This window comes from Pyxicephalus adspersus, chromosome 6 (genome assembly GCF_032062135.1).
Source record: "Pyxicephalus adspersus chromosome 6, UCB_Pads_2.0, whole genome shotgun sequence".
Lineage (NCBI taxonomy): Eukaryota > Metazoa > Chordata > Amphibia > Anura > Pyxicephalidae > Pyxicephalus > Pyxicephalus adspersus.
The window spans coordinates 107,062,584-107,089,113 of record NC_092863.1 but is presented as its reverse complement, the minus strand read 5'-3'; the positions used below and the strand labels follow the sequence as shown (position 1 = coordinate 107,089,113).

Sequence of the window (26,530 nt, the reverse complement as noted above, 5' to 3'; positions counted from 1 at the left end):
CAAGTGCATTTACCTACAATTGAGGCTATGATATTTATTTGGAAGAAAATACAAAATACTAAATACATTAATACACAAACAATACCATTCTCAGTACCTTAGTACCGCAGTATTTTGAACTTCTTATCCCAAATTTTATTATTCAATCCTGGTATAGGTTGGGATATCAATACGTCTCCGATTTACCACAATTCCACTCCTTTCTTAATCAATTTAAATTATGGCAAATGAATCACCTTTTGAAATCACTTCCAGAACGAGGAATTGTTATACCAGAAGTTCTTTGGAATAGAAGTCAAACGGCTACTTATTGTAAGGGAGGTTTCTCTCCGTATTATAACTTGATTCAAAATAAAAATAATTGGAGCAGAATTCATATTTTTACTATTTGGGAGCAGGATTTACAGATTACATTTACACTCTCCCAATGGAAAACTGCAATTAGCTACAGCTCCAAAGCTTCTAAATGTATCTCACATTGGGACACTTACCAAAAAATTTTATATAGATGGTACAGAACTCCACTCAGATTATCGAAATTTGTGCCAGAATACTCCCCTCTGTGTTGGAGGAATTGTGGAGATTTAAGTACATATTTACATATGTTATAGGAATGTAAGAATTTACGTAGTTTCTGGAATTCTATTTTTGTATTAATCTCGAAGGTTACAGGAGTATTGACTAGTCCAAATGCGGCATTAGCATTATTAAACTTGGGACTGGAAAACTTCCCACCTTGTTTTCGAACTTTGCTCACCCATATTCTCATTGCAGCCTGACTTTCTATAGCTACCAAATGGAATCACTCAACAACACCCAACCTTTCAGATGTGGTATCAATGATACATACAAATTATTACCATGAACGTGCTTTAGCTCTTAGCAATTTCCAAACCTATAAGTTTTGTACAAACTGGATTATGTGGGAAAAATTTTTACCCACTACCCATCACGATAAGTAAACAAAACAATAATTTCTCTAGAATAAGCTATTGTTAATTGTTACTGATAATGACCATTGTGTTTGTTACAAGTCTTTCTTTTTCACCCCTTGTTTTTCCTTTTTTTTTTCTCTCTCTCTCTGTAATGTTTTAAATATGAAAAACTTTAATAAAAATTATTTTGAAAAAAAAGCCACCACCCAGTATCCTGGCGGGAACACCAGGTCAAAGCACAGAGCTCTGTGCAACCAACTCTGCCCAAGAAGCAAGCTCAAACTGCTCAATCTTCCTCCTTTGCCTTTATTCCTTCTGGCAGTAAAGTTACCTGTACTGCTGCCAGCAATTTGAGTGTGGCATGTAGGAGATCATTACCTTTTTCATGGCTCACGTCATGAACCTGATAGTACAGCGCTTCCTTCGGAATTACCCAGGCCTCCAGCCGCTGTTGCTGAAGGCCAGAAAGTTGTCAGCGCATTTCCGCCGGTCGTACACAGCCAGTGCCAGATTGGTGGAGTTACAGCGAAATCTCAACCTGCCAGTGCACCGGTTAATTTGTGATGTGGCCACACGTTGGAATTCCACTTTTTACATGCTGCAGCGGCTGGCCGAACAACAGAAAGCGGTGGTGGATTAGGTGGCAGTCTGTTCGCTTCAGTTGTATACCTACACTACCTTTCTTCAGCCCTGCGGAGTAGCTGCAAATTGAAGACTTGTGCACTGTATTGTCACCTTTGGAATAGGCCACCAGGATGATCAGCAGAGATCAGGCCTGTGTCAGTGACACCATCCCCATCATATGCCTGTTGGAACAGGTGATGGTGGATCTTGGACAGGACACTGCATCAAGAGATGACGTTTCAAACATCTCGGACATGCATGCCTACTAGGCATAGTACACCACAAATCCAGGAAGAGGAGGAGGTGGAAGAGGATGAGGAGGACATTGCAGGCATGGGAGAAGGGGAGGAAGGGGCAGAGGAGGATATTGAGGGTATGGCATGGCATCCATCCACCCAAACACAAGGCGGCATGTTCCGTGGATGGCAAGACCAGGCGGAGGAGGACGACCCTGTGCTGCTGTTCGACCCACAGGAGTGTGGATCCAGAATTACCTCATCTGTGGGTAGTTTGAGCCACATGACAGCCTTCATGCAAGCGTGCCTAGCCAAAGATCCACACATTCAACACATAAAAACAAAGACTGACGACTATTGGATTGCTACATTACTGGATCCACGTTACAAGCCTAAGATACAACTCATCTTGCCCCAATACAGGGGACCTAAAATGCAGCACTACCAAGAACTGCTTGTAAGGGACTTGTGCTCAGCCTTTCTGACTGCTTGCAGCAGCAGGGATGCCTATGGCAGTTCCACCAGCCATGGGAGCCAAACAACTGCTTTAAGCGGCATGGGTGGCAGCAGTAGAGGTCGTCTAAGCCTAACTATGCAGGCTTTTTTTTCAGCAAAAGCAAGCTGCCAGACGTGCAGCAATTGCTAATGACACTCAGCAGCGGTACTCAGTCATGGTGCAGGAATACATGAGCTCTGCGTGGGACATCTGCAACCAGCAAAGCCAGGACATACTGGGCTACTGGGTATCCAAGCTTGAGCAGTGGCAGAACATGCCATTCAGATCCTTGCCTGCCCAGCCACAAGTGTGTTATCTGAAAGAGCGTTCAGTGCAGCTGGGGGCGTAATGAGTGACGAACAGATTTGGCTCTCCACAGAAAATGTCAACCAAATCACTTTTATTAAAATGAATAAGGCTTGGATCGGCAATGACTTTAACACCCCCTCTGCAGAGTGTACTGATTAGTCATCAACTGCTGCACGGACATCTTGATGGGAAGAGCACGTTCACAGCCTTTCTGCATCTCCTTCTAGTCCTCCCCCCACTAGTGGCCCTCTACCTCTGCTCTGTCTCTGAGGTCAATATTTTGCAATTGAGTTGTGTAACCGAGTTGTGTTTTTTACCGAGCACCCCCCTCAAGGCCCTCTGCCTCTATCTACTTTGAGGCCTTTATCACTTGTAATGGAGCTGTGTGACTCATAATTAAATATTTGTATTTTTAATAGAGAAATACATACATTTTTCTGTCCTTTAGGATAGATAGCAAGTGGTATCAAAAATAAATATCTGTATTTTTTTAAAGAAATACAGAAGTTTTTATGGCTTTTTTTGTTGGATAGCAAGTAGGATCAGAGTTAAACATCTGTATTTTTTTAACAGAAATACAGAAATGCTTCTGTTTGATAGATAGCAAGTGGTATAATGAAATATCTGTTTTTTTTGTTACAGAAATACATTATTTTTTCTGTTTATTTTGATAGATAGCAAGTGGTATCAGAATTAACCTCCCAACCATTAAGCCCGAACTTTTCTCACCAGGTGGTTAAATGTAAACAAATGTTATATTGCAATCCAATTGTCATACATTGTATGACAATCGGATTACAACTGAAAGCAAATACTTACCCAGTGTCCGCAGCACCTCTTGCAACAATAAAAGATTTGCTATTGCTGCTGGCATCTGCAGTGAGATGTATAGCAAAATGCAGAAATCCTGCATTGTGCTGTGCATCTCTCCGGAGATACCAGCAGCAGCGTCTGTGTGAGCTGGGCAGAGAAATCCCCCCCTCACATCACCCCGGGAGGAGGAGTCATCTTCTGGGTGATGTGATTGGTGATGTATGGGGGTGTGTCAGGGAGGGAAATTTAAAAGCAGATTACTGAGTAATCTGCTTTTAAATACCCCCTGGGTCCCAGCCACATCTGCAGATGCCAGCAGCAAAAGCAAATTCCAGGGCTGGTCCCCTGGAACCCCTGGAATTTGCTATTACTGCTGGCATCTGCACTGAGATGTGAAGCACAATGCAGAAGTCCTGCATTGTGCTTTGCATCTCTCTGGAGATGTGAGTAGCAGCAGCTCCAGCGTCTGTGTGAGGCAGGCGGAGAAATCCCCACTCACATCACTCGGGAGGAGGAGTCATCTTCTGGGTGATGTGATTGGTGATGTATGGGGGTGTGTCTGGGAGGGAAATTTAAAAGCAGATTACAATGTAATCTGCTTTTAAATGGTTTTTACAGTACAAAAACACCACACAGCATGAAATAAAAATAAAAGTACATTTTTAATTTTATTTTTAGATTACATTGTTGTCTATTATTTCATTATTATTTATAATTATGTATTATATTATAATTTATGATTATAATATAATAAATACATATAATTATCATACACGGGAGTTAATCCTAAGAATTACAAGCCCACAATATAAACAAAAATTTCTATGCAAAAAAAAATTGGATAGGATTTTATTAAAAGTACATTTTTTTTACATGATTGTGTGTTTCAAACTTTTTTTTATATTCACGATATCTACTAGAACCCTGTTCGGACATATTTCTGTAGCTTACAGGTCTAAAATTTAAAAAAAAATTCATGAAAAACAGTGTAACGCTTTTGGTACAGAAATCTAGACCTCAGTGTAACGCCCAGGAGGTTAAATATTTGTATTTTTGTTTACAGAAATACAGACATTTTTCTTTTTTTTTAATAGATAGCAAGGGGTATCAGAATGAAATATCTGTATTTTTTACAGAAATACATACATTTTTGTGTTTGTTTTGATAGATTGCAAGAGTTAGCATAAATTATGACTCTTGCAATCTATCAAAATAAACAGAAAAATGTATGTATTTCTGTAAAAAAATACAGATATTTCATTTTCATACCACTTGATATCTATGAAAAAAATCCATAAAAATTTCTGTAAAAAAAAAATACAGATATTTCATTCTGATACCACTTGCTATCTATCAAAATTAACAGCAAAATTTCTGTTTTTCTATAAAAAATACACATATTTAATTCAGGCTACAACTTGCTATCTATCAACAAAGCCATAAAAATGTATGTATTTCTCTCCAAAAAAATACAGATATTTATTTATGATTCAGAGAAATACAGATTTTTTTATGGCTATTTTGATAGATAGCAAGTGCTATCAGAATGAAATATCTGTATTTTTTTATGGATAAAATAAGAAATTTTCCTGGCTTTTGTGATATATCACAAGAGGTATAATTTAGGATACCTCTTGCAATCTATCACAAAAAAACTAAAAATGTCTGTATTTCTGTAAAAAAAATACAGATATTTTATTATTATAGCTCTTGGTATCTATCCTAAAACCCATAAAAATGTCCATATTTCTCTACCAAAAATATAGATTTATTATAGGTTAATTTTGATAGCACTTGGTATTGATCTAAAAGACCATAAAAAATTCTATATTTCTCTACAGAAAATATAGATCTTTAGTTCTGATCTGATCCCAATTTGCTATATATATATATCTAAAGCCATAAAAATTGATGTATTACTCTACAAACAATACAGAAACTTAATTTTGAAAGCACTTGCTAGTTGGTATCTATCCAAAAGGCCATAAAAATTATATATTTTTCTCAGAAAAATACAGATATTTTATTCTGATAGCACTTGGTATGTATCCTAAAACCCATAAAAATGTATGTATTTATGTGAAACAAATACAGATATTTAACTGTGATAGCACTTGCTAGATATCCAGAAATGATAAAAAATGTATGTATTTCCCCGCGTATTCCACCAAGTCCGTTCCCTTTTATGTGGTTTCACTAGATAGTAGGTATGGAAAGTGTGATTTTCGTTAATCCATTATTGTCTCAGCTTCTATACTGTCTATAGAGGTTATGGCCTCAACCTCCAATGCAGTCCACCATCACAGGGCCCACCGCCTCCTACTGCCTGTTACTGCTGCTACCTTCCCAGTACCCAACTCCAGATGCAAGATACTAATGCCGTCCACGATTCGTCTCAGAGCCCACCGCCTCCTCCTCCTGCTGTAAATGATGCTGCCTGCCCACTACCAAACTCTAGATGCCAGGAACTAATGCTGTCCACGCTCCGTCTCAGAGACCACCTCCTCCTCCTTTTGCTGTAACTGATGCTGCCACCTGCCAAGTACCCGACTGTAGATGCCATTTACTAATGCCCTCCACACTCTGTCTCAGAGCCCACCACCTCCTCCTCCTCCTCCTGCTGCTGTAAATGATGCTGCCGCTTGCCCAGTACAAAACTCTAGATGCCAGATACTAATGCCGTCCACACTCCGTCTCAGAGCCCACTGCCTCCTCCTCCTGCTGTAAATGATGCTGCCACCTGCCCAGTACCTGACTTTAGATGCCAGATACTAATGCCGTCCACGCTCCATCTCAGAGCCAACCACCTCCTCCTGCTGTAAATTATGCTGCCGCCTGCCCAGTACAAAACTCCAGATGCCATATACTAAAGCCGTCCACACTCCGTCTCAGAGCCCACTGTCTCCTCCTCCTGCTGCAAATGATGCTGCCCCCTGCCCAGAACCTGACTTTAGTTGGAAGATACTAATGTTGTCCACGCTCCGTCTCAGAGCCCACCACCTCCTCCTCCTTCTGCTGCTGTAAATGATGCTACTGCTTGCCCAGTACAAAACTCTAGATGACAGATACTAATGCCGTCCACACTCCGTCTCAGAGCCCACCGCCTCCTCCTCCTGCTGTAAATGATGCTGCTGCCTGCCCAGTACCTGACTTTAGATGCCAGATACTAATGCCATCCACGCTCTGTCTCAGAGCCCACCGCCTCCTCCTCCTGCTGTAAATGATGCTGCCACCTGCCCAGTACCTGACTGTAGATGCCAGTTACTAATGCCGTCCACACTTTGTTCCAGAGCCCACCACCTCTTCCTCCTGCTGTTACTGCTGCCGCCTGCCCATTACCCAGTACCCAGTTGTAGATGCCAGTTAACAAGGCTGTCCATGCTGCATTTTAGAAAGTTACAGCTAGCAGATAGGAAAAGGCAGTCCCCTACAAAGCAATGTCTCCACTAGCTGCAGCTTGTACACTGTCCATATAGGTGATGGCCTCAACCACTAATGCCCTCCTTGCTCCGTCTCAGGGCCTACTGCCTCCTCTTCCCAGTACCCATCTCTAGATGCCAGTTAACAATGCCATCCACACTACTCAGGGCCCACTGCCTACTCTTCTTGCTTTTACTGCTGCTGCCTGCCCACTGTCCAGTACCCAGCTCCAGATGCCAGACTAGACTCAAGCTCAAGAAGATTTTCTTTCACCCCTGATTCCGCCAAGCCCCATTGCCTTTCATGTGCCTTCACTCGATAGCAGGCCCCGAGACAGAGTGTGGAAGGCATTAGTAACTGGCATCTAGAGCTGGGTGTAATGCATCTTTAATGACACCCCGAAGTGTGTAATCTGAAATTTGTGATTAAATGTAGAAGGCCACGTCTTCTGCTTCATCCATCGGTACCACGCTTTATCGGACTAAATTTCTGTGTATGTTTACCCGGAACCTGGGAAGTGGGCAGCAGTCCCTCTGTATATGTTGGGGGGATGAGATGGGAAACACCGGTATATTTAACGGGAACCGAGAGGTCCTGGATGACCACATTGAGCCATGAAGTTATTGAGCTCAGCCAACGACCGGAGACTTCTCCACAACAAGTATATGGCCATCCTGGGAGACTCCATTCAAAGATCTGTCAACAAGGATCTTGTGAAAATATTACAGAATGATGAGTTTCGGACTGAGAAGCAGCTGAAAGGGAAAGGTGAGATGTCATTTGCAAACGACACGTTGGGGGATCTCTGGGTGAAATGCACAATGCCATAATTTACTGCCAAGTGCGTCATTACAGAACTGACCACCAACTTGTATGGTTCAATTTCCTGACCCGTGTTTTTTCGGAGTACATACAGAGTGTGCTGGCCAACTTCCAACATGGACCTCAGCCCGACGTTGTCATCATCAACTCATGTATATAGGATTTTTATCAGGTATCATGAGCAATCACTGCAAATGTACAAAACCAACCTGGACCACCTGTTTATTCGGTTCACTGAGGTGCTGAGCCCCAAATGTCTGGTGATATGCAACATGTCAATGTCTGTTGGATTCAAAGCTGGTGAAGTGCTAGAGTACCCAATTCCTATGTGCGCTGGGACATCCATAGAAGGGAATTTCTACAGTGCCACACTGGTAAGGTACAGCAATTTCCCTATTGCTCTCCTGTACTGAGTATTAGTTGGTAACAAGGTGTCTTGGCTATTCATCTCCTTCAAGTAGTTGGTTTCCATTGGAGACTTTACTGGTTTGGCATTTTCCATTCTAAATGTTTCAATTATTTCTTGTATTTTATGTTTTTAGTTCATAAAACTGCCATCTTCCTCTCTCAATCTGGACGTCTAGGTCATTTTTTATGTCGCCAGGATCTTTGGTCTCAAAGTGCTGATTTAGGGTTTTCAGTATTTCTGCTTCATCCCCTTCTTGCTCAGGATATCGTCCACATTAATAAGCATCTAGATCCATCTGCTTGCCAATTTCTTTGTGTATAAGTAGGGGTCTGCTTTACTTCTTTGAAAGTCCTGTTGTGTAAGTACCGTATTTCCCGGCGTATAAGACGACTGGGAGTATAAGATGACCCCCAGCTTTTCCAGTTAAAATATAGAGTTTGTTCCATTTAAAAACAGTAACAAAGAAAATTTTTACTTTAAATAATAGAATTGTCTACCATTTTATGTAAAATAGTCACACAGCGCCACCTAGTGGCTGATTTGTAAATCACACTATTCTTTAACAAGCATGTAAATGTATACCGCATGGCTTACATCGTTCCCCGAAGCTCTCTGCCGGCTGACCCGAACTCGGATCTTCTCCCCGTTCAGGGATTGGTAAGTACCCGGTGTATAAGACGACCCCCGATTTTGACAAACATTTTTTGGGGTTAAAAAGTCGTCTTATACACCGGAAAATGCGGTACTTCATTTATTTTTATATTCCATGCTCTGGCTGCTTGTTTTAGACCATATATACTGTGAAGTTTGCATACTAGGTCTGGCCTTTGTTCATTTTGAACCCTGGTGGTTGTTCCATGTAGATTTCTTCTGTTAACTCGTCGTGTAGAAACGCAGTTTTCACATCAAAATGTTTCACTTGCATTTTCCTTGTGGAGGCTAGAGTCCTTGTTGTAGCGTGTTTGACTACAGGTGAAAATGTCTCTTCATAGTCCTTTCCATATTTTTGAGAATATCCCTTGGCTACGAGTCTTGCTTTGTATCGTACAATTGTGCTAGTCATCTAGGAAAGTCACTATGTACCTGTTGCCACCAGGTGTAGGTGGGTTTGGAGGACCACATACATCACTGTGAACTAGGACAAGTGGTCTTGAAGCTCTCTTCTGACTGACTTTGGGAAGTGTTGCTCTTGTAGCTTTGGATTTTTATGCAACATTGACACTTAACAGTAACTGGACAAGAGGATACTGTTAGGTCCTTTGTCAGATTCCTCTTTTGTATTTCCTGTATACATTCTGGGTGTCTGTGACCTAGACACCTGTGCCACATATGTATGCAGTCAAATCCTTATGTGTACATAGTCTCACCTTTTCCTTCACTGTTTTTAGGTGATACAAATGATCATCTAGCTTGGCACTTGCTATTGTTCGCTAGCCGTCCAGGTTAGAACACTTGTCACCTTGGAATTTTACAGTTGCCCCCGAGTCGATGCACTAGCCTTGACATTTATGGTTGTCTGTCACTTTAAATGTGGCATTCCTGTTTCCTTCCCATGGATCAGAGATTGTGGCTTTGACCTTCTGTTTAGTATATGAGGGACGCTGTCTCATTTGCTCTGCTTTTCATATAGTGCCGTCTTTCTTTATGTGTCCCTGTTTGTGGCATCTAAAACACACCCTTCCTGTGTAACCTTGCATGTGTAGCTTTAGAAGCAGTTCTGGTGTCAGTTTCTGTGGAGTCATGCACTAATTCCTTTCTTCTCTGATATTCATCTATGAGCCTGGTTTTTACAAATGTTAGTGTCAGATCTGTTTCAGGACGTGTCTCCAGCGCATTAATCAGTGCAGTATATGTATCCGGTAAACTGCATAACAACATGGCTGCGGCGTGACTGTCTGTTATGTTCTCCCCGATTGATCTGAGTTGTGCAATCACTTCCAGCATGGCGTTTATATGCTCCTGCATGTCCTGTTCTCTGCTGAGCCTCATTTTGTAAAGTTTCCGCAGCAGAAATAACTTGCTGTTAAAACTTGATCTTGCATGCAGCCTTTTCAGTACATCCCACATACCTCTGCTGTGCCCTCATGGCATATGTGAATGAGCACATCATCCTCCACTAGTAAGCTTATAATGACCCGTGCCTGTTATTCTTGTCTTAGTCCTGATCATTGTCCTGTGGCCTCTCTGACTTGTGGTGGTAACCTCCCACAAGTCATCTCTGGATAACAGCATTTCCACTTTCCACTTCTATAGTTGATAATTGTCATTGTTCAGCTTGGCCACTGAGAGTTTAACCTCTGAGTTTCCGGCCATTCTCTTTCATATATATATATATATATATATATATATATAATATATATATATATATATATATATATATATATATATATATATATATATACACACATTTACAGTCTTACTTGTGTAGAGGAGATGTCGCTGGAAAGCTTCCTTATGTTGATCTCCGCCTCAGCCACACATTCTCCTGTCTGGGGCTCAGTTCTGCCTGGGCCGTGCCGGGTCACTAGGCTTTATCCAGTGACTGGGCCCATAACCTGTTGCAGAGCGTGATTGCTGGGTGCAGTAGAGTCATCCAAGAACAGCCATTGTGGGTTAACAGAACTTGTCTTTATTAGAACATGCATGCAAAAATGGAAGGTCTTCTTACATGGTGATTGACACAGGATTTTTGTAACACATCATAGAAAACAAAGAGAGAAAAAAACACAAGTAAGAATAAGTAACAGTGACATCTAGTGTCATAATTAAGAACTGCAGTCAATCCAGTAATAGACTAAGCTGTAAGATGTTGTTCCTCCAACATTTGTGTAAACAGAATGTTTTTGTTTCAGTAGCATTGAGTTGGAATAAAGGATACAATAAACAGAAAAAAAGAAAACCATGCTAATAAAAATATAAATGTGATACAAAGTTCACAAGGCAAACAAATCTATTCTATTGGAGCTGTGAAGATGTATTTTTCTTTGTATTTGAAGCACGGATGGCCAAGTCAGGTCAGATCATTTCTAGTTCTCTCATCACTTCATAATTTCACTGGTATTGATGCTAGAAGAGAAAATATTAACAGAAATCAGAAAAATGGTCTGATAACATTTCTGTGTCTCCTCCAAATACTAGCAGTATCTTGTACCACACCAGCCATCTAATATCACAGAATGTAAAACCTCTCAGGTGAAACTCTGCTACTGAAGCTCCCAAACCAAATAAAGAGGATCAGATAGTCCACATATCAGCCAGTATCACAGAAACCAGAATCATAAACCACATTTCCATTTATTTCAAGGCAGGTTTGCTATTGTAAATCTTCTAAACATGCCAGGTGTTAGGCCATCGCAATATAAAAGGTTGTTTATTCTGTCCAGCAATGTCATTTGCAGCAGCCAAGATAACTAAGATAGCCGCAGCCCCTGCTTTCTTTTAGCCATGAAGGCTGGTGTATTTTATGGCATCCCCAGCAACTATCGCTGAAGGAAATTCTAGAGGCTGAACAGCTCCTGCACTGCTTTTGGCTGCCGGGACTTTATAGCCTCTCTGCTCCCTGTCAGACCCCGACTGGTGGACAGATACTCGGTGTATGACCTCTGCTCTGCTCTGCTTTATCTATGAGCTCCTGGCTTGTAACCAGCCTATCCCTAGACACCATCCCTTGTGCAGTAAGTCCTAGGAAACATAACCAACAAACACAGAATTAAAAATCATCCTGGAAAAAGGTCCAGTGATATGGGCAGTAACAGTTGCTTGGTAATGGATATAGATGTAATAGATGATAAACAATACCAGGTATAAGAAGCGAGATCAGAAGACCTGTAAAAATGGCAAATGGCAAATGTTGTACATCGCCCAAAAAAAGGATGGGGACCACTCATGGTTCACTTTCATAAAAAATCCAGATGGTGGCCGAGTAATACAAGAAATTTGCAAACTTGAAGTGGTTCCATTCCAATGTTTACAGACACCACTGAAAACATTTTACTCTGGTTTGCAATAGGAAGCTTTGTCAGATATCTCCATTTGTATCTAATGTGATCTTGCAAGTTCTTCATTAGAGGTAGAAATGCCTTCTACACGACTGCCATCAGTATTTCCTTTATTTAAAAAAAGTGGATTCTGCCTGGCACAACTCAATTTCGGGGTCCATATGAGCCTGTCAATCAACAGGTCAGCCCACACGATTGAAGGTAGCGGAGCCAATAAGGGGTGGAGGGGAGCAGGCAGTTTAGATGATGAAAAAAGGGAGAAAGAAGAGGTTTTGTAGTGTGGTCAAAGTGAAGTTTTTTTTATAGATAAATATGTACAAAGTACTGTAGGTTACAAGATCACATTGTGAAGTTAATAAAGCAACAGAGTGTAATATAATTGTGTGAGGTATACATAAAACTTCAATAAAGAAAAGATAGCAACATATTGGTACTATGTACTATACAAACATAGTTAACTGATCATTACAATTAGAGTATTATTAGTCCACATAAGTGTTGTGAGCAGGACAGCTGGTATAGCTAGACATAAGGGCCCTGATTCATTAAAGCTCTCCAAGGCTGGGGATAATACACTTTCACCAGTGAAGCTGGGTGATCCAGGCAAATCTGGAATGGATTTCTTCAATGTCATTTGCTATTTGCTAGCAAATGCTTTGAATCCATCCCAGGTTTGTTGGATCACCCAGCTTCACTGGTGAAAGTGTAATATCCCCAGCCTTGGAGAGCTTTAATGAATCAGGGCCAATGTTCCTACTATTATTTGGAGTAATTATTAGATACGTCAAAAAAGAGGTCTCTAATACCAATGTCTTTCGCCTCTTGGGCTTCTCAGGGATATTAGGGTGACCTTGAATGTTCTTCAATATAAAACTGCTGAGACTGAATGACTTAGGCAGGAGGCAGTGGTCCAGCCAAATGCATGCATAGATTCTGAAACCTAATCCTGTACCTTGTTGTCCAAGCAATAATTTTACTTAATCAAAAGTTAGCTGCATATATCATTAGGGATGATTTCTAAATTCGATCCTGAGTCGAATCATGCCTTTCTCGCTTACTGAACATTTAAACGAGAACGGCCTTGTGATTCGCCATGAGGTCGTGTTCTCGCTGAACAAACGAGGGGAAATGCAGGGGGGCAGGAACAGCGACCATTTCTGGCGGGAATGGCGCGGCTGCGAGTGAATCATTTGCAAGGCAAGGCCCAGCAGCCAATCAGAAGAGATCTGAGCACAGGCATATATACAGGGAAGGAGGGAGGGGTTAGTCACTCCATCTTGTGTTCGGTGTCAAGGAAAGAAGCAGGGAGAGAAGTGCATTATGACAGGGACAGGTTAGGGGCCTTCTGTATATCTGGAAATGTACAGATTTTGCAGTTTTTGATGCTACCTCTTGCTATCTAGCAAAAAAGGCAGAAACATTTCTGTCCTACTCTCCAAAAAATACAGATATTTAATTCTGATACTTATTGCTATCTATCAAAAAGACAGAAAAATCTCTGTATTCTTTTTTAAAAAATACAGATAATTCATTCTGAGCTCAGGTATTCCTGCACCATGACTGAGTAGCGCTGCTGAGTGTCATTGGCAACTTCTGCATGACTGCCGGCTTTCCTCCGCTCAAAAAAAGCCTGCATAGTTTGGCTTAGATGACCTCTCCTGCTGCTGCCACCCATGCCGCTTATAGGGATCCCTGCTGCTGCTGCATACGGAAAGGCTGAGTACAAGTCCCCTACAAGCACTTCTTGGTAGTGCTGCATTTTAGGTCCCCTGTATTGGGGCAAGATGAGTTGTTATATCTCAGGCTTGAAACGTGGATCATGTAATGTAGCAATCCAATAGTCGTCAGTCTTTGCTTTTATGTGTTGTATGCGCGGATCTTTGGCTATGGACTCCTGCATGAAAGCTGTCATGTGGCTCAAAGTTCCCACAGCTGAGGGAATTCTGGACCCAGACTCCTGTGGGTCGAACAGCAGCACAGGGTCGTCGTCCTCATCCTCTTCCACCTTCTCCTCTTCCAGGATCTGGGGTACACTATGCCTAGTAAGCACTCATGTCCGAGATGATGTTTGAAATGTCATCTCTTCCTGCAGCGTCTGCTGTGTGTCGTGTCCGAGCTCCACCATCAACAGTTCCAGCAGGCATATGATGGGGATGGTGTCACTGACACAGGCCTGATCTCTGGTGATCATTCTGGTCGCCTCTACTAAAGGTGCCAATACAGTGCACAAGTCCTCAGTTTGCAGCCACTCCGCAGGGCTGAAGTAAGGTAATGTAGGTAAGCGTCTCAAACGAACAGACTCTGACACGTAATCCACCACTGTTTTCTGTTTTTCAGAAAGCCACTGCAGCATGTAAAAGGTGGAATTCCAACGAGTGGCACGGCAGATTGAGGTTTCGCTGTAAATCCACCAATCTGGCACTGGCTGTGTATGACCAGTGGAAATGACACTGACAACTTTTTGGCAGCTGCTGTTGCTGAATAATTCTCAAGGAAGCTATGATGTTCATGACGTGGGCCAGGCAAGGTACGTGTGTAAGTTTCCCAGAACGCAGGACTGCCAGCATATTGGCCCTGTTGTCACACACAACCTTGCCTGGCTGGAGTCCGTGCGAAGTTAGCGATATGTACTCCTGCTCCTGCAGGGCAATTAGAATGGTTGCGCCAGTCTGGCTGAGGGAACCGAGGCATCCCAACCTCAGGACTGCGTGGCAAAGTCTGACTTGTGCACTGAAATAGCAAACTGCAGGTTGTTGCTGGAGGTGAACAGATGCTGGTGAATGGGAGGTGCTGGATCTCTACGGCAAAGTGTCCCTGGAGGAAGAGGTTGAGGCAGACGAGTCAAAGGAAGAGGTGGAAGTAGAGGTCGAGGAGGATTTAGCATGGCGATGTGCTCTGGGCGAAGCTAGGTATGCAGGCCTTCCTGCAGTTGCATCTTCCCCTGCTGCCACCAAAGTTACCCAGTGAGCTGTGTAATATAGGAAATATATCTTCCCAGGCCGTGCTTGCTGGACCAACTGTCGGTTATCAGGTGGATCTTACCAGAAACTGAGTCCTGCAGGGCCACAGACACATTGCTCTGCACGTGTTCATGCAATGCAGGAACACTTTTTCTGCAAAATACTGTCGCTTAGGCATAATGTACTGTGGGTTTGCGCAAAGGAATGCGTAATGGAATGCATTGGAGTCCACCAGCCGGTAAGGGAGGAGCTCAAACATCAGCTGTGCAATTGCTGCATTGATTAGCTTTGTTTTGGGGTCATTTGGGCCATATTTCCTCTTGAGCTCCAGCATCTGGGGGATGGAAGGTTGAATGCTGCTAATGCTAACCACAGAAATATTGGACAATGGGGTAAAAGGTGTGGGGGATGGCAATGATGCCTGGTCCTGACTGCTAGCAATGCGACAAACACCAGCCAATCTGCGTTGCAGCTCCTTCTCACTGCTGCTGGAGCCTGAAAACTGTAAAGCTCGGCTACATGCCCCACTCAAATTGCTAGCAGCAGTACGGGGACCTTTGGTGGCAGAAGGAGGAAAAGTAGAGGAAGATCTAGCAGCTTGCTTCTGGGGTGGAGGTGGACACACAGAGCTGGTGGTGGGTTTTTAAATGTGTGCTTGTGCAACTTGTTCCAAGTTTGTTTGGGTTTTTGCCTTGTTTCAAGAGCTGAGCACACAGTTTGCAAATGACCATAGTGTTGTCATCACTATGGACAGTAAAAAATGCCCACACGGGTGAACTGAGAACTGGTCCGCGGTTGTTGAGGCACAGCCGTGGTGAAAGCTGCCGATGATGCACGACTATGACTTGCCACATGACTGGTATGTGAAGACTGCAGAGTGTTGGCAGCTTTTACCCTCTTCCTCCCTCTCCCCCTTTGAGGGCGCTCTGCAACCTCCTCCTCCTCTTCTTCCTGCCTATGATGATCTCCTCGTTCGCCCCATGTCGGATCAGGGACATCATCATCATCATCATTAGAGGAACAATAGAGGAGGTGTGTTGGGGTGAAAAGCCTGTGGGGAAAGCCTGTGAACTGACTCTCTTCGTCAGATGACTCAAACAACTGTGCCTCTTCCAGGAATGCTTTAAGTTTTGCCTCTCCAACCGCTCAGTGGGACTCCTCTACGTACTGCTGTAGGAGGAACAGGTGTATCAGGGACTCTAATTTGGGACCCCTGTGAGGCCTGTGTCCGGGAGGAAGAGGGGGTGCAATCACTTGAACCAGGCTGGGTCATGTACTCTACTACCTGTTGTTCAAGGTGCAGTAATAATGGACGCACACCACCACCAGAAGCTCTAAAACATCTAAGGTCCGGGTGACTTCTTGTTCCCAGGTCTGCAGTTAAAAACGAACCCATACTGCTTTGCTTGCCACCCCTGGCAAAGCTGACGCTTCCTCTTTGGCTAGATATAACTGAAATGTTTGGGTGGCTTCACACCCTGCAAAATACTTTGGAGCTAATATGCTTCACAAAGTGTAAATTTTTAGAAAAAAATTTTTTTACCTAAAAAATACAAGTGCGCTGTATGTGTTCTATGTGGCACTTTCTTGCAGTGGTGAAATTTGTATGTGGCACTTTCTTGCAGTGGTAAATTTGTCAATCAATCAAATCAATCAATCAAATCAAATCAATCAAATGTTTGTAAATATAGTTGTTTATATGTTGGTATTGCTGTGACTTGGGTAACCAGTATATCTCTCTTGTTTCTAGAGAAAAGATTTGAAACTGATCGAATCATTAAGGCCAGGTGACTGTGTGGCCCTAAGGTTGGTTATCCATTTTATTTCAATCTGTAAAAGTTTTTTTGACACCAACATTTAATTAGATATACTTTTGTTGACATTTTGATCATTTAATCTACTGTACCAATTCTGTACTTTTTTCTATATATACACAGACCGTTAGGTTCGTCAATTACAAATCTCTGAACAAGCCTACTCGTGCTGTATTATACGCGACAAACTGGTTGGAATATATGTGTTATTAAGCAGTTATCACCCACTGTAAACTTAGAAGCACTTTGTCTAGTATGCAATACCTGGGTCCTGTGAAATTGTAAACAGGACAAAGGGATAATACTGATATGCGACATGCTAATTATGTACTGATCCTTTGATCCTTCTGTAAAAATACATAATTAATTTTTCTACACAAATCATGAGCCTCAAAACCTCTTTCTTTACTCTATAACTTTATTCTATTTGTTTTAAGGAGGTTGCTCATTTTATGTATACACAGGTGAAGAGAAGGTAATACTAAATAACCCCAAGTTTCCTCTTTTACCAAAGACAATAGTGGGAGGTAATTCAATTGATAGAGCATAGGGGTGGGAGATGATAATTCAATACCTAGGTAGATAATGGAGTTTTGGGCCTTATTGAACGGATAAGATTGTGAGATAAAATTAGATAGTTTTGTTGAAAAGCTTATATAAAGGATATTGCGCTTAGACATATTGGGTGAATTGATGGCTGAATTAGAATATATATACTATGCTAATGGTTCCATCATTAGGCGGAAAAGTATTGGGGAGAGGGGGAAACCCCTGTCTCGTAGCATTAGTAATACGAAATGGGGAAAAGAGCATGCCTGAGTTCTAAACTTTGGCTGAAGGAAGATGGTACATTTCCTATATTTGCTGATACACATTTTCTTGTAGGTAAAACAAGTAAATCAGCTTTTTTAGCATCTAATGTTATGAAAATTTGATGGGATCTTGGAGTAGTTAGCTAGGTATAGCAGGTTTATCATTTCTCTGGTACCATCTAATGCCTGATGACCTTTAACAAATCCAACTTGGTGTAATTTAATCAATCAGGAGAAATAGTAAGCGATAGGCTATTTTATTAGCATGAATTTTTACATCAAGATTTATTGGAGATAAAGATGGTCTAAAGTTTTATGGTCTATCTAGATCGTTCACAGTTTTGGGAATTGTAGTGGAGGTTGAGAGAACTTTCAGACCTCATTTTTCTATTAGTGTGATACCAGAGTTCAGAGCTGAAACACCATTTATTTTTTTTACATCTTTGAACAAAAGCATTTTTACTGGGAACACCCTATTGTACACAATTTTGTTCTCTCTTAAGACTTTAGTTTTGGGGTGAATTGTTTCCGAACTGCAGTTGCAGTGGTAGAGAGATCTGCAAACATAGTGTATGGCCTAAATAAAGATTAATTAGTGGGTTGTTCTGTCTGGAGTAGAACATTACATTTTCTTTAACATAGAAAACATGAATACGCACTAAAATAGTGGTCAGCAACCAGTGTTCCGAAGAAGATTTTGGGGGTCTGCGGCTCTGGTCGGTGCACCCCTGAGCGGGTTCAGGAGAAGGAACCTGCCAGAGCAGCGGACCATGTCCCCTGAGTGGTTCCCAAGCTCAGGGGAGTGGGAGGACTGTGTCCCTACACACAACCTTCCCAGATCTGTGATTGTAGAGTGGGCGGGGTTATGACGTTATGATGTCACTATGGGGAGGTTCCTCCCCTTTGACTGACAACCAGCTCCCCGCACATGCGCGGTCAGGAGCCAAAATTTTAGTGGTCCGCGGGACCAAAAAGGGTGGCGACCGCTGCATTAAAACATCCCCGGGGAAGTGGTCAGATGAGTGTGAAGGTTTGGGAAACCCGTGAGCTCTTTCTATAATAAGCTCACTTTCTGATGTGGAGGACAGTAATGTTGAAAAAAAACCTAGGGAATTTAGCATGCCTATTAATGTGGTATGTAAGACTGTAGATTTGTAGTGGGGTAATTACTCATGGGGTCTGTTGTTTGTTGATATTTATCTACTAGTCATGGAAAATCTTTTACCTGCAGTGAGAGTAGATGATTCAGATTTGGTTTGGCTTTGTTTTACTTTGATTGGGCTGTTTGTAGAGGAGGAGGCTGTAGAAGGTGGATCTCCTATTAATGCCCCATCTGAATGAGAGGTGTGAGCAGCGTTTTTGGGAGCACCATCTTGGATTTGAGTGTGCTCCAATGATGGAAAGAAATCTGCACCACTGTGATTCGTTTCTCTTTCCTATAGTAATCTGCTGCTGCAGACTACAGTCCAATAGAAGAGCAGAAAACAAATTGCTTCGGGTCACTGTATAGCTCTGTAGTATCCATCTGGGACAACTTCTGGTCATGCCACCCAAGTAGTGTCTTGGGTGAAGTGGTATTTAGCTCATTAGCATGCTGATACTTTGATCTACAATAGTTATATTTTAATTTGAGTAATTTTAAAAACCAATCATCCAGAAGATCAATTTGGAAAACTTCATACTTTACATTGGGGACAATCGCAGGGCAGTTTACATATTTCCCCAATGACAGGTGCATTTTAAGGGCTACATTTACAAAGCACTTTAGTGGACTCCATGTGTTTCAGTGCCATTAATTGGTTTTCTACCAGGGAAGTTTCAATGAATGTCAGATGCACTGCTTTTTACCTAAAGACCAAAGTGTGGCTTTTAAAACCACAATTAAAAATAATCATATGGCTGGCTGTAGAATGCCGAGATATAGGTGATCCTGCTACTATAAACAGCAGAGCATGAGGTGCACGAAGGCTCTGTGCCCCCAGCTAACTATGAGTGTATGGTGTTGTTTTATAATTTGTTTACATTTATGAATTTTACAGGAATGCAGGGATTGGTTCAGAGTGGAAGATATATTTGCCCAGGATACAAAGCATGGGCTATTTAAAACCAGAATGTGCACTGGGGAAAGAGAGATAGTGGAGGCAACTCTGCTAGGGTTGCTGTGTGTTAGAAAATTTCAGAGCCCTGGAATATGGAATAGAAAGGAAGGTACTAGGTGGGCTTTCCCTTTTCCACCGCAGGTACACCCAGTGTTAGGTCTACTACCAGAGTACAGGTGTGCATGGAAGTGGGAATAGCAGCTATGTAGGCTGCAACCAAGCCTCTGTGAAGTCTGTGCTAAGTCAACTGCGGATTTTTTGAAATTTCTGAGTGTTTGACCTCACGTGTCAAAAGGTCAGTTAGAAAGAGGATGTAACTGAGATGCCCACCTAGCGGACACCCACCTTGCACATGAAGGAGATGTATACCTCAGCGGGGTGCTGAGTGTGATGAAGCTGCGGCAAGATTGGGGAGAGCAGGATGAGCAGCTGGGCCAGCACAGCAAACACCAGGGACAACAACAAGTGAATAAAACTTTGAAAGTCTAACAAGATAACCAAGGAGTGGTGCAGAGACTAATCACCCTCTATATCACAGTATTATGCAAGAAACATTTAGTGATTTTTATGTATTGTATTATTGTGTTTATATTTTATTACTGCTGTATATTTGTTCAGATTTTTTCGGTCACAGAAAATCTATCACTTCTGTTATACTTACAGTAATTCCTCTCTTTGGCTCATTGTCACAGCTTTCATCAGATCTCCGAGATGAGGACCCAGCAGATTATTATTAGACAGATCCAGTGTCCTCAGTGTCCGGTTATTTCTTATTGCATATGCCAGGTCGGGGCAGGAACTGTCACCCAACATATTCTTCACCAAGCTATAAAAAGAGATGAATGTCAGTGTGTGTATGGAGATGGAGTGCACATTGAGTTGGAATTTAGCTCATTAGCATTCTGATACTTTGACCTACAACAGGACTTTACTAGGTGTAAACTTTTACTGACAACTTTTCAGAAGACTGATTTGGAAAATGTTACTGTGGACAGCCCCAGCTACAGTGCAGATTGCAGGGAACTAACAAACCCTTCACATGTTTGCCATCTCCAGGTACGGAAAAAAAAAGCACGTGCACCCCCCCACTTTGTTTAGAATAGACCTCACACCTTCTATCAACAGTATGACCCACAAAAACACCTGTCCCCCAAATATTTGTGGGGGTTTGGAAGTGGTTTATAGGAATCTAAAAGCCTTGTTTATTAAAGAGGCCCCAGAGATCCATCCCCTCCCCTTAGTACAGGGCCCATTTCTAGAAAGGGTCACATGACCCATAAATAATGACACTGATACTTTCAGAACACAACACAACACATACTTCTCAATGTTTACCTTTTTTTATCCCATGAAACAAAATCATGTAAATCATTGCTGACCTCTCAGAGGGAGTAATCAAGGCTTCACAGGTGATTTATGTTCTCTGCAGACTCACCTTGAGCTTGCTTACTATTGGCTGGTGAAACAATTGACAGTTAACAGGAGTTTGCAAACAAAATGAATTGAAACCTTATAGTAACCACAAACTGTAAGTAAACTTTAGAGGGTGGAGGGTGGGGAGGTTAATCAGGATGAACATGTAGGAAGTTGGGTTTATGTAACTAGAGGGCAAAGTTATGTGAAGATGTGCAGGTGGCAGACCCAATGGTGGCAACTCTAGATGTTACTGCTACCCCTAACAGCCGGGAGAGCAGCACATCTAGTAGTGGTGGGGAGGGAAACGCAGGAAGGAAAAGACAATTGGTTGTCATGGGGGATTCTATGATCAGGAGGACTGATAGAATAGTTTGTCGCCCGGATCCCTTCAACCGAATGGTTTGCTGTCTCCCTGGTGCCAGGGTTCAGCATGTGGTGGACCGAGTGGACAAACTACTGGGAGGGGCTGAACAGGACCCAGCTGTTTTGGTCCATGTTGGAACCAATGACAATATAGATGGAAGATGGAGGATCCTTAAAAATCAGTTTAAAGAACTAGGTTCCAAGTTGAAGAAAGGACCTCCAAGGTTATGTTCCCTGAAATTTTGCCTGTGCCATGCATAACACAGGAAATGCAGAGGGAGCTTAGACAGCTAAACACATGGCTTAAGTTTTGGTGTAATATGGAAGGGTTTGGGTTCTTAGAGCACTGGGCTGACTTTTCATTGGGGTACAACCTGTATGCCAGAGATGGATTGCACCTAAATGAAAGGGGGTCTGCTGTGCTAGGGGAAAGATTTAGGGGAATGGTGGAGGGATATTTAAACTAGAGCAGAGAGGGGTGGGACAGTTAAATAAAGTGTGGAAAGGTTAGTCAGGGGTCAGACACTACTGGAGGGTGGATTGGGGATAGTTGGGGGTAGGGTTATTGATAAATATAAGGAGCTTCCCATGTTACAAACAAACATTGGATTGTACAGTACTATCTGTACTAAAAAACAAAAGGATTTGGTAAACAGTGTTGGTAAATGCAGCAATGGTTTAAAGAGCCTGTGCACCAATGAATTCTAGCAAACGAAATTGGGGAGTTGGAAGCCTTAATGTGTGAGGAGAATTATGATTTAGTTGGTATTGCTGAGTAGTGTTGGTGGAATAGCTCACTATTCGATTCGACAGCTATTCGGCCGAATATAGCAAAAAAATTCGGGTGGTCGAATTCGAATCCCATTAAAGTCAATGGGAGAAAAATTCGGGTTTGTTTCAGCACTGTGTAGAGCTTCTACAGCCTCCAAACAGATGTAACAAGATACATTATAAAAGGATACATAAAAAGATACAATATAAAGGGATACATAACACTATTCCATAACCCTGTGCTTCACATGAAGATTAAAGTGCACCTGTCAAATCTATTTTAGGCTAAAGCTAGGTACACACTTCCAATAATTATTGTTGGAAAATGAACGATTACGACCGATCAACGATTATCCACGATTATACTTGAACAATCATATTGTGCACAATTCTGTACATAATGCACCAATATGATCGTTCATATATAATCCACCAACAGTGTCCACACGCTAGATACAATCGTTTGAACGATGCAGGGAGGGACATGTAAAAGGGAAAGTGTACCGCAAAAACATGCACGATCACTGAACGACCATACACGATAGATAGTGAAAGATCGTCGGCCAATCAGATCCACCGTGGCGGTCGTTCATTTCCAACGACAATCCTCGTTCGTCGGTTTCCTTGGTCCCTTTTTTTTGGCCAATCAGTTGTTCATCGGTTGTTTCTAACGATAATTATTGGACGTGTGTATGCAGCTTTAGTCTACGCGGACTGCATTCCCATGGGCTAATCTACACCAGGACGTTTCCTTCAGGCACGTTTTTGAGCGTTATCTTAAACGTTGCTTGCGAATTTTTGCTGTCGAATGCAGCAAAATTCGGTTCAGGTATACCTGAATTCGAACAGCCATATTCGGGTCGAATATAGGGACAACCCGAATTCGAACATCAACACTATTGCTGAGTCCTGGCTTTGTTCTTCACATGACTGGGCTGTCAATATTGCTAGGTATACTCCCTTTCGTAAAGACAGAGTCAAAGGAGGTGCTGTCTGTCTATATGTGAGAAGTGATCTGAAAGAGAATGTGAAAAAAGAAATTGCTGATGAAACAAGCGATAAGGTTGAGGTATCATGGGTGGAGGTAAATGTGGGGGTGCACAATACACAATTAGTTATTGGAGTCTGCTATAGAGCCCCCAAGTGCTAGGGAAGAAATAGAGGATCAACTACTAGCATAGATAGAAAAGCAGCAAAAAGTTGAAGTGTTTTAATCATGGGAGATTTAAAAAAATAAATAAATTAATTAATAGCAAAAAGACCAAATCTGAGCATGTAGGCCCCTTAAAAGATGTCTCTGGGATCGTATCCGGGGATAAAGAAAATGCGGATTTGCACTTTTTTTTTAGCTTTGTGTACACAAAGGAAAATGGCAGAGCTCAAGTCCAAATTCATAATAGCAATGTCACTGCTAGTGTTGGTAGTCGGGTTGTCCTTATATTCGCCCCGAATATCGCTGTTTGAATTCGGATTGACCTGACCCAAAAAACACGGAATTTGACGGCGCAAATTTGTGTATAAAAAATGTGTTTAAAAAAAATTTATGTTAAAGTAATTTATTGAATGTGTGTAATTTAAACTAACTTTTATGTTTTTACAGGTTTTCCTACAATGACAGGATGATTCCCACAGGTGCACAGCTGTGGGAATCATTCTTTCACTGTGAGATCCCCGGGCACTAGAGGTTAAATGAGAACAAGTCTCCCCATTCATTACCTCTAGTGCTCTGTGATTGGCTGAGGAAAGGTAAACCCTGATGACAGCTCAAGCGTCATCAAGTTATTCCTTTCCCCAGCCAATCACAGAGCACTAGAGGTAAATGAATGGGCAGACTTGTCCCCATTTAACTTCTATTAAGGATCTTCTAATGAATGCAGCCATAGTGAGATATTCGACCAACACTAGTCCCTGCCTTAAATGGGTCACAATGGCTCAAAATCGATATGATTGAGAAACAGTTGGGTAAAACTAAGGTTGACAAAGCATCAGGATCCAAAGGATTACATCCACGTGTCCTCAAAGAGCTGAGCTCAGTTTTTTTCAAAGCCATTTATTTTATTCTTTAGAGACTCTTTAGTCACTGGCATAGTACTGATTGATTGGCGTAAGGCCAATGTGGTTCCTATCTTTAAAAAGGAAGCAAAGTCATTACCGGGCAACTACAGACCAGTTAGTTTAATGTCCATAGTTGGAAAGGTCCTAGAGAGTTTGATAAAGAACCACGCAGAGGAGTTTCTGCTAGAAAATAATTTTATAAGTGATAGTCAGCATGGCTTCAAGAAAGACAGAAGTTGTCAAACAAAGTTACTCTCTTTTTTATGAAGTAAGCAGGTAGACAGTGGAATAGCACTTTATATAGTGTACTTAGACTTTGCTAAAGCATTTGACACTGTACCCCACAGACAGTTAATATGCAAGTTAGAGTCAATAGGTTTGGAAAAGTCAATCTGTAAATCGATAGAGTACTGGCTTAAAGTCGTGAGAGTCGTGTTAGTGTTCGAATTTGTGTTGTCCTTATATTCAACCCAAATATGGCTGTTCAAATTCGAGTAGACCCAACCCAAAAAAAATGAGATTCGAAAACAAAAAATTGGATCAAAAAAAAAAAAACTAATGTTAAATTGATTTATTGAGTGTTTGTGTTTATTTAACTTTTTTTGTTTTGTTTTGTAGGTTATCCTACAATGACATGATATCTCTTACTCTGTAACACACTTTCCAGCACAGAAATCTTATGGTACATTTGTTACATTTTTCTTTTATCCACTGCATGAAAAATGTAACAAATGTATCATATTACTGTGCTGGAAACGGATCTGGGGGTTCTGGTAGATCATAGACTTAATAACAGCATGCAATGCCAAGCTGCAATATCTAAAGCTAGTAAAGTACTTTCTTGTATTAAAAAAAGGAATAGACTGCAGAGATGGAGACATAATCCTGCCCCTGTACAAAGCATTGGTCACACCACATCTGGAATATGCAGTCCAGTTTTGGAATGGAGGAGCTCAGCTAGGAGAAGGGATTAGCTAAACTGAATAAGGGGTATATGATGTGTATGACCTGTATAAATTATTGGTGCATATAGAGAACTCTCTTCCCAATTATTCACTGTAAGATCATTACTTTGCGTCTGGAGGAAAAGAAGTTTTGGCTCCGGATAAGGAAAGGATTCTTCACTGTAAGGTCTGTGAAAATGTGTAATCGGCTCCCTCAGGAACCAGTTTCAGCAAACTGCTATAGATTGCTTTAAGAAAAAGCTGAATCATTTCTAGAAGCACAGAATATAACTGGTAATTAGGGCTTTACAGTAAAAATAACAGAGACTGTTGATCCAGAGAACATCCGATTAGATCCGATGAAATCCGGAAGGAATTTTTTTCCCCCTGTTGAACCAAATTGTGTAAGGGTTTTTTTTGCCTTCCTCTGGACGAACTATGTCCATAGGGTTTTATATCTGGGATATGTTTATTTCCCTAGTGGTTGAACTTGATGGACTTCTGTCTGTTTTCAACCTAACCTACTACTATGTAACTATAATGTCTAGAAATGTAAATCCAGATCAACAATGACAAGATCCCGGCACCAATTATCCTGGAGACAACCCAGTGCTACATGACAAAAGTCTGAACAGATATTTTTGGAGCAGTTTTCAGACATTTTTGTCAGGACAGGAAGTCCTATGCGACAACACATCTGCCCCATAGGGTGACAACAATGGCTGCACCCTGGACACAGCAGAGCTGATTCACCTAATCCTTTCCATCCAGGGGTGTGAGACAAATCTTACCCCTCATATGTAAAAGTGAAAGCATGGATGGATATCATGGAACATTTCCTCCCACCAGTGATAGGGAGAGTCAGAAGCCTGGCATCAATAAAAGGGGGGTCATGATTTTTATGGGGGTTTAGTCCTTTAGTGTGGTAGCAAAGAATATTTGGAGTCAGATATTCTTGTTTTGCTCCAAGTGCAGCCAGGTGCATTGGTAGTCCAGAATAGGACCAAAAAGCAGCCAGGCACATTCGCAGGCCAGCGGTTGGTGCAATTGGAAACTGGGTGTGGGGGCATGTTTTATATCTCTTTAATAATTGCTCTCCTGATATCTGCACACAAAAACCCAGAGAAAGAGTAGTAATACAATCATCGATCTTTTACTGTCACCAGCTCAGCTTCCTGTTTAAACAAAACATAAAAAAAAGCCTTTAAATGCCCCAAAACACATGTATAAGATT

The 26,530-nt window shown here is 41.8% G+C and overlaps 1 protein-coding gene across 7 annotated transcripts in view; it reads right to left on the bottom strand.

Moving 5' to 3' along the window:
* Positions 1 to 10,670: 10,670 nt before the first annotated feature.
* LOC140332342 (NACHT, LRR and PYD domains-containing protein 3-like) overlaps positions 10,671 to 26,530 on the bottom strand; it is a 92,478-nt gene continuing 76,618 nt past the window's right edge. For 4 of the 7 annotated variants that reach the window (XM_072413616.1, XM_072413611.1, XM_072413615.1 and 1 more), the window contains 2 exons: positions 20,409 to 20,573; positions 10,671 to 11,130 (listed from right to left, as the gene is read on the bottom strand). In XM_072413616.1, the coding sequence (XP_072269717.1) occupies positions 11,103 to 11,130; positions 20,409 to 20,573 (193 nt within the window). In that variant the 3' untranslated portion in view covers positions 10,671 to 11,102. Of the gene's footprint in view, positions 11,131 to 20,408; positions 21,204 to 25,109; positions 26,472 to 26,530 lie in introns of those variants that run through there. The other 3 variants (XR_011921106.1, XM_072413613.1, XM_072413612.1) reach the window with 3 other exon arrangements.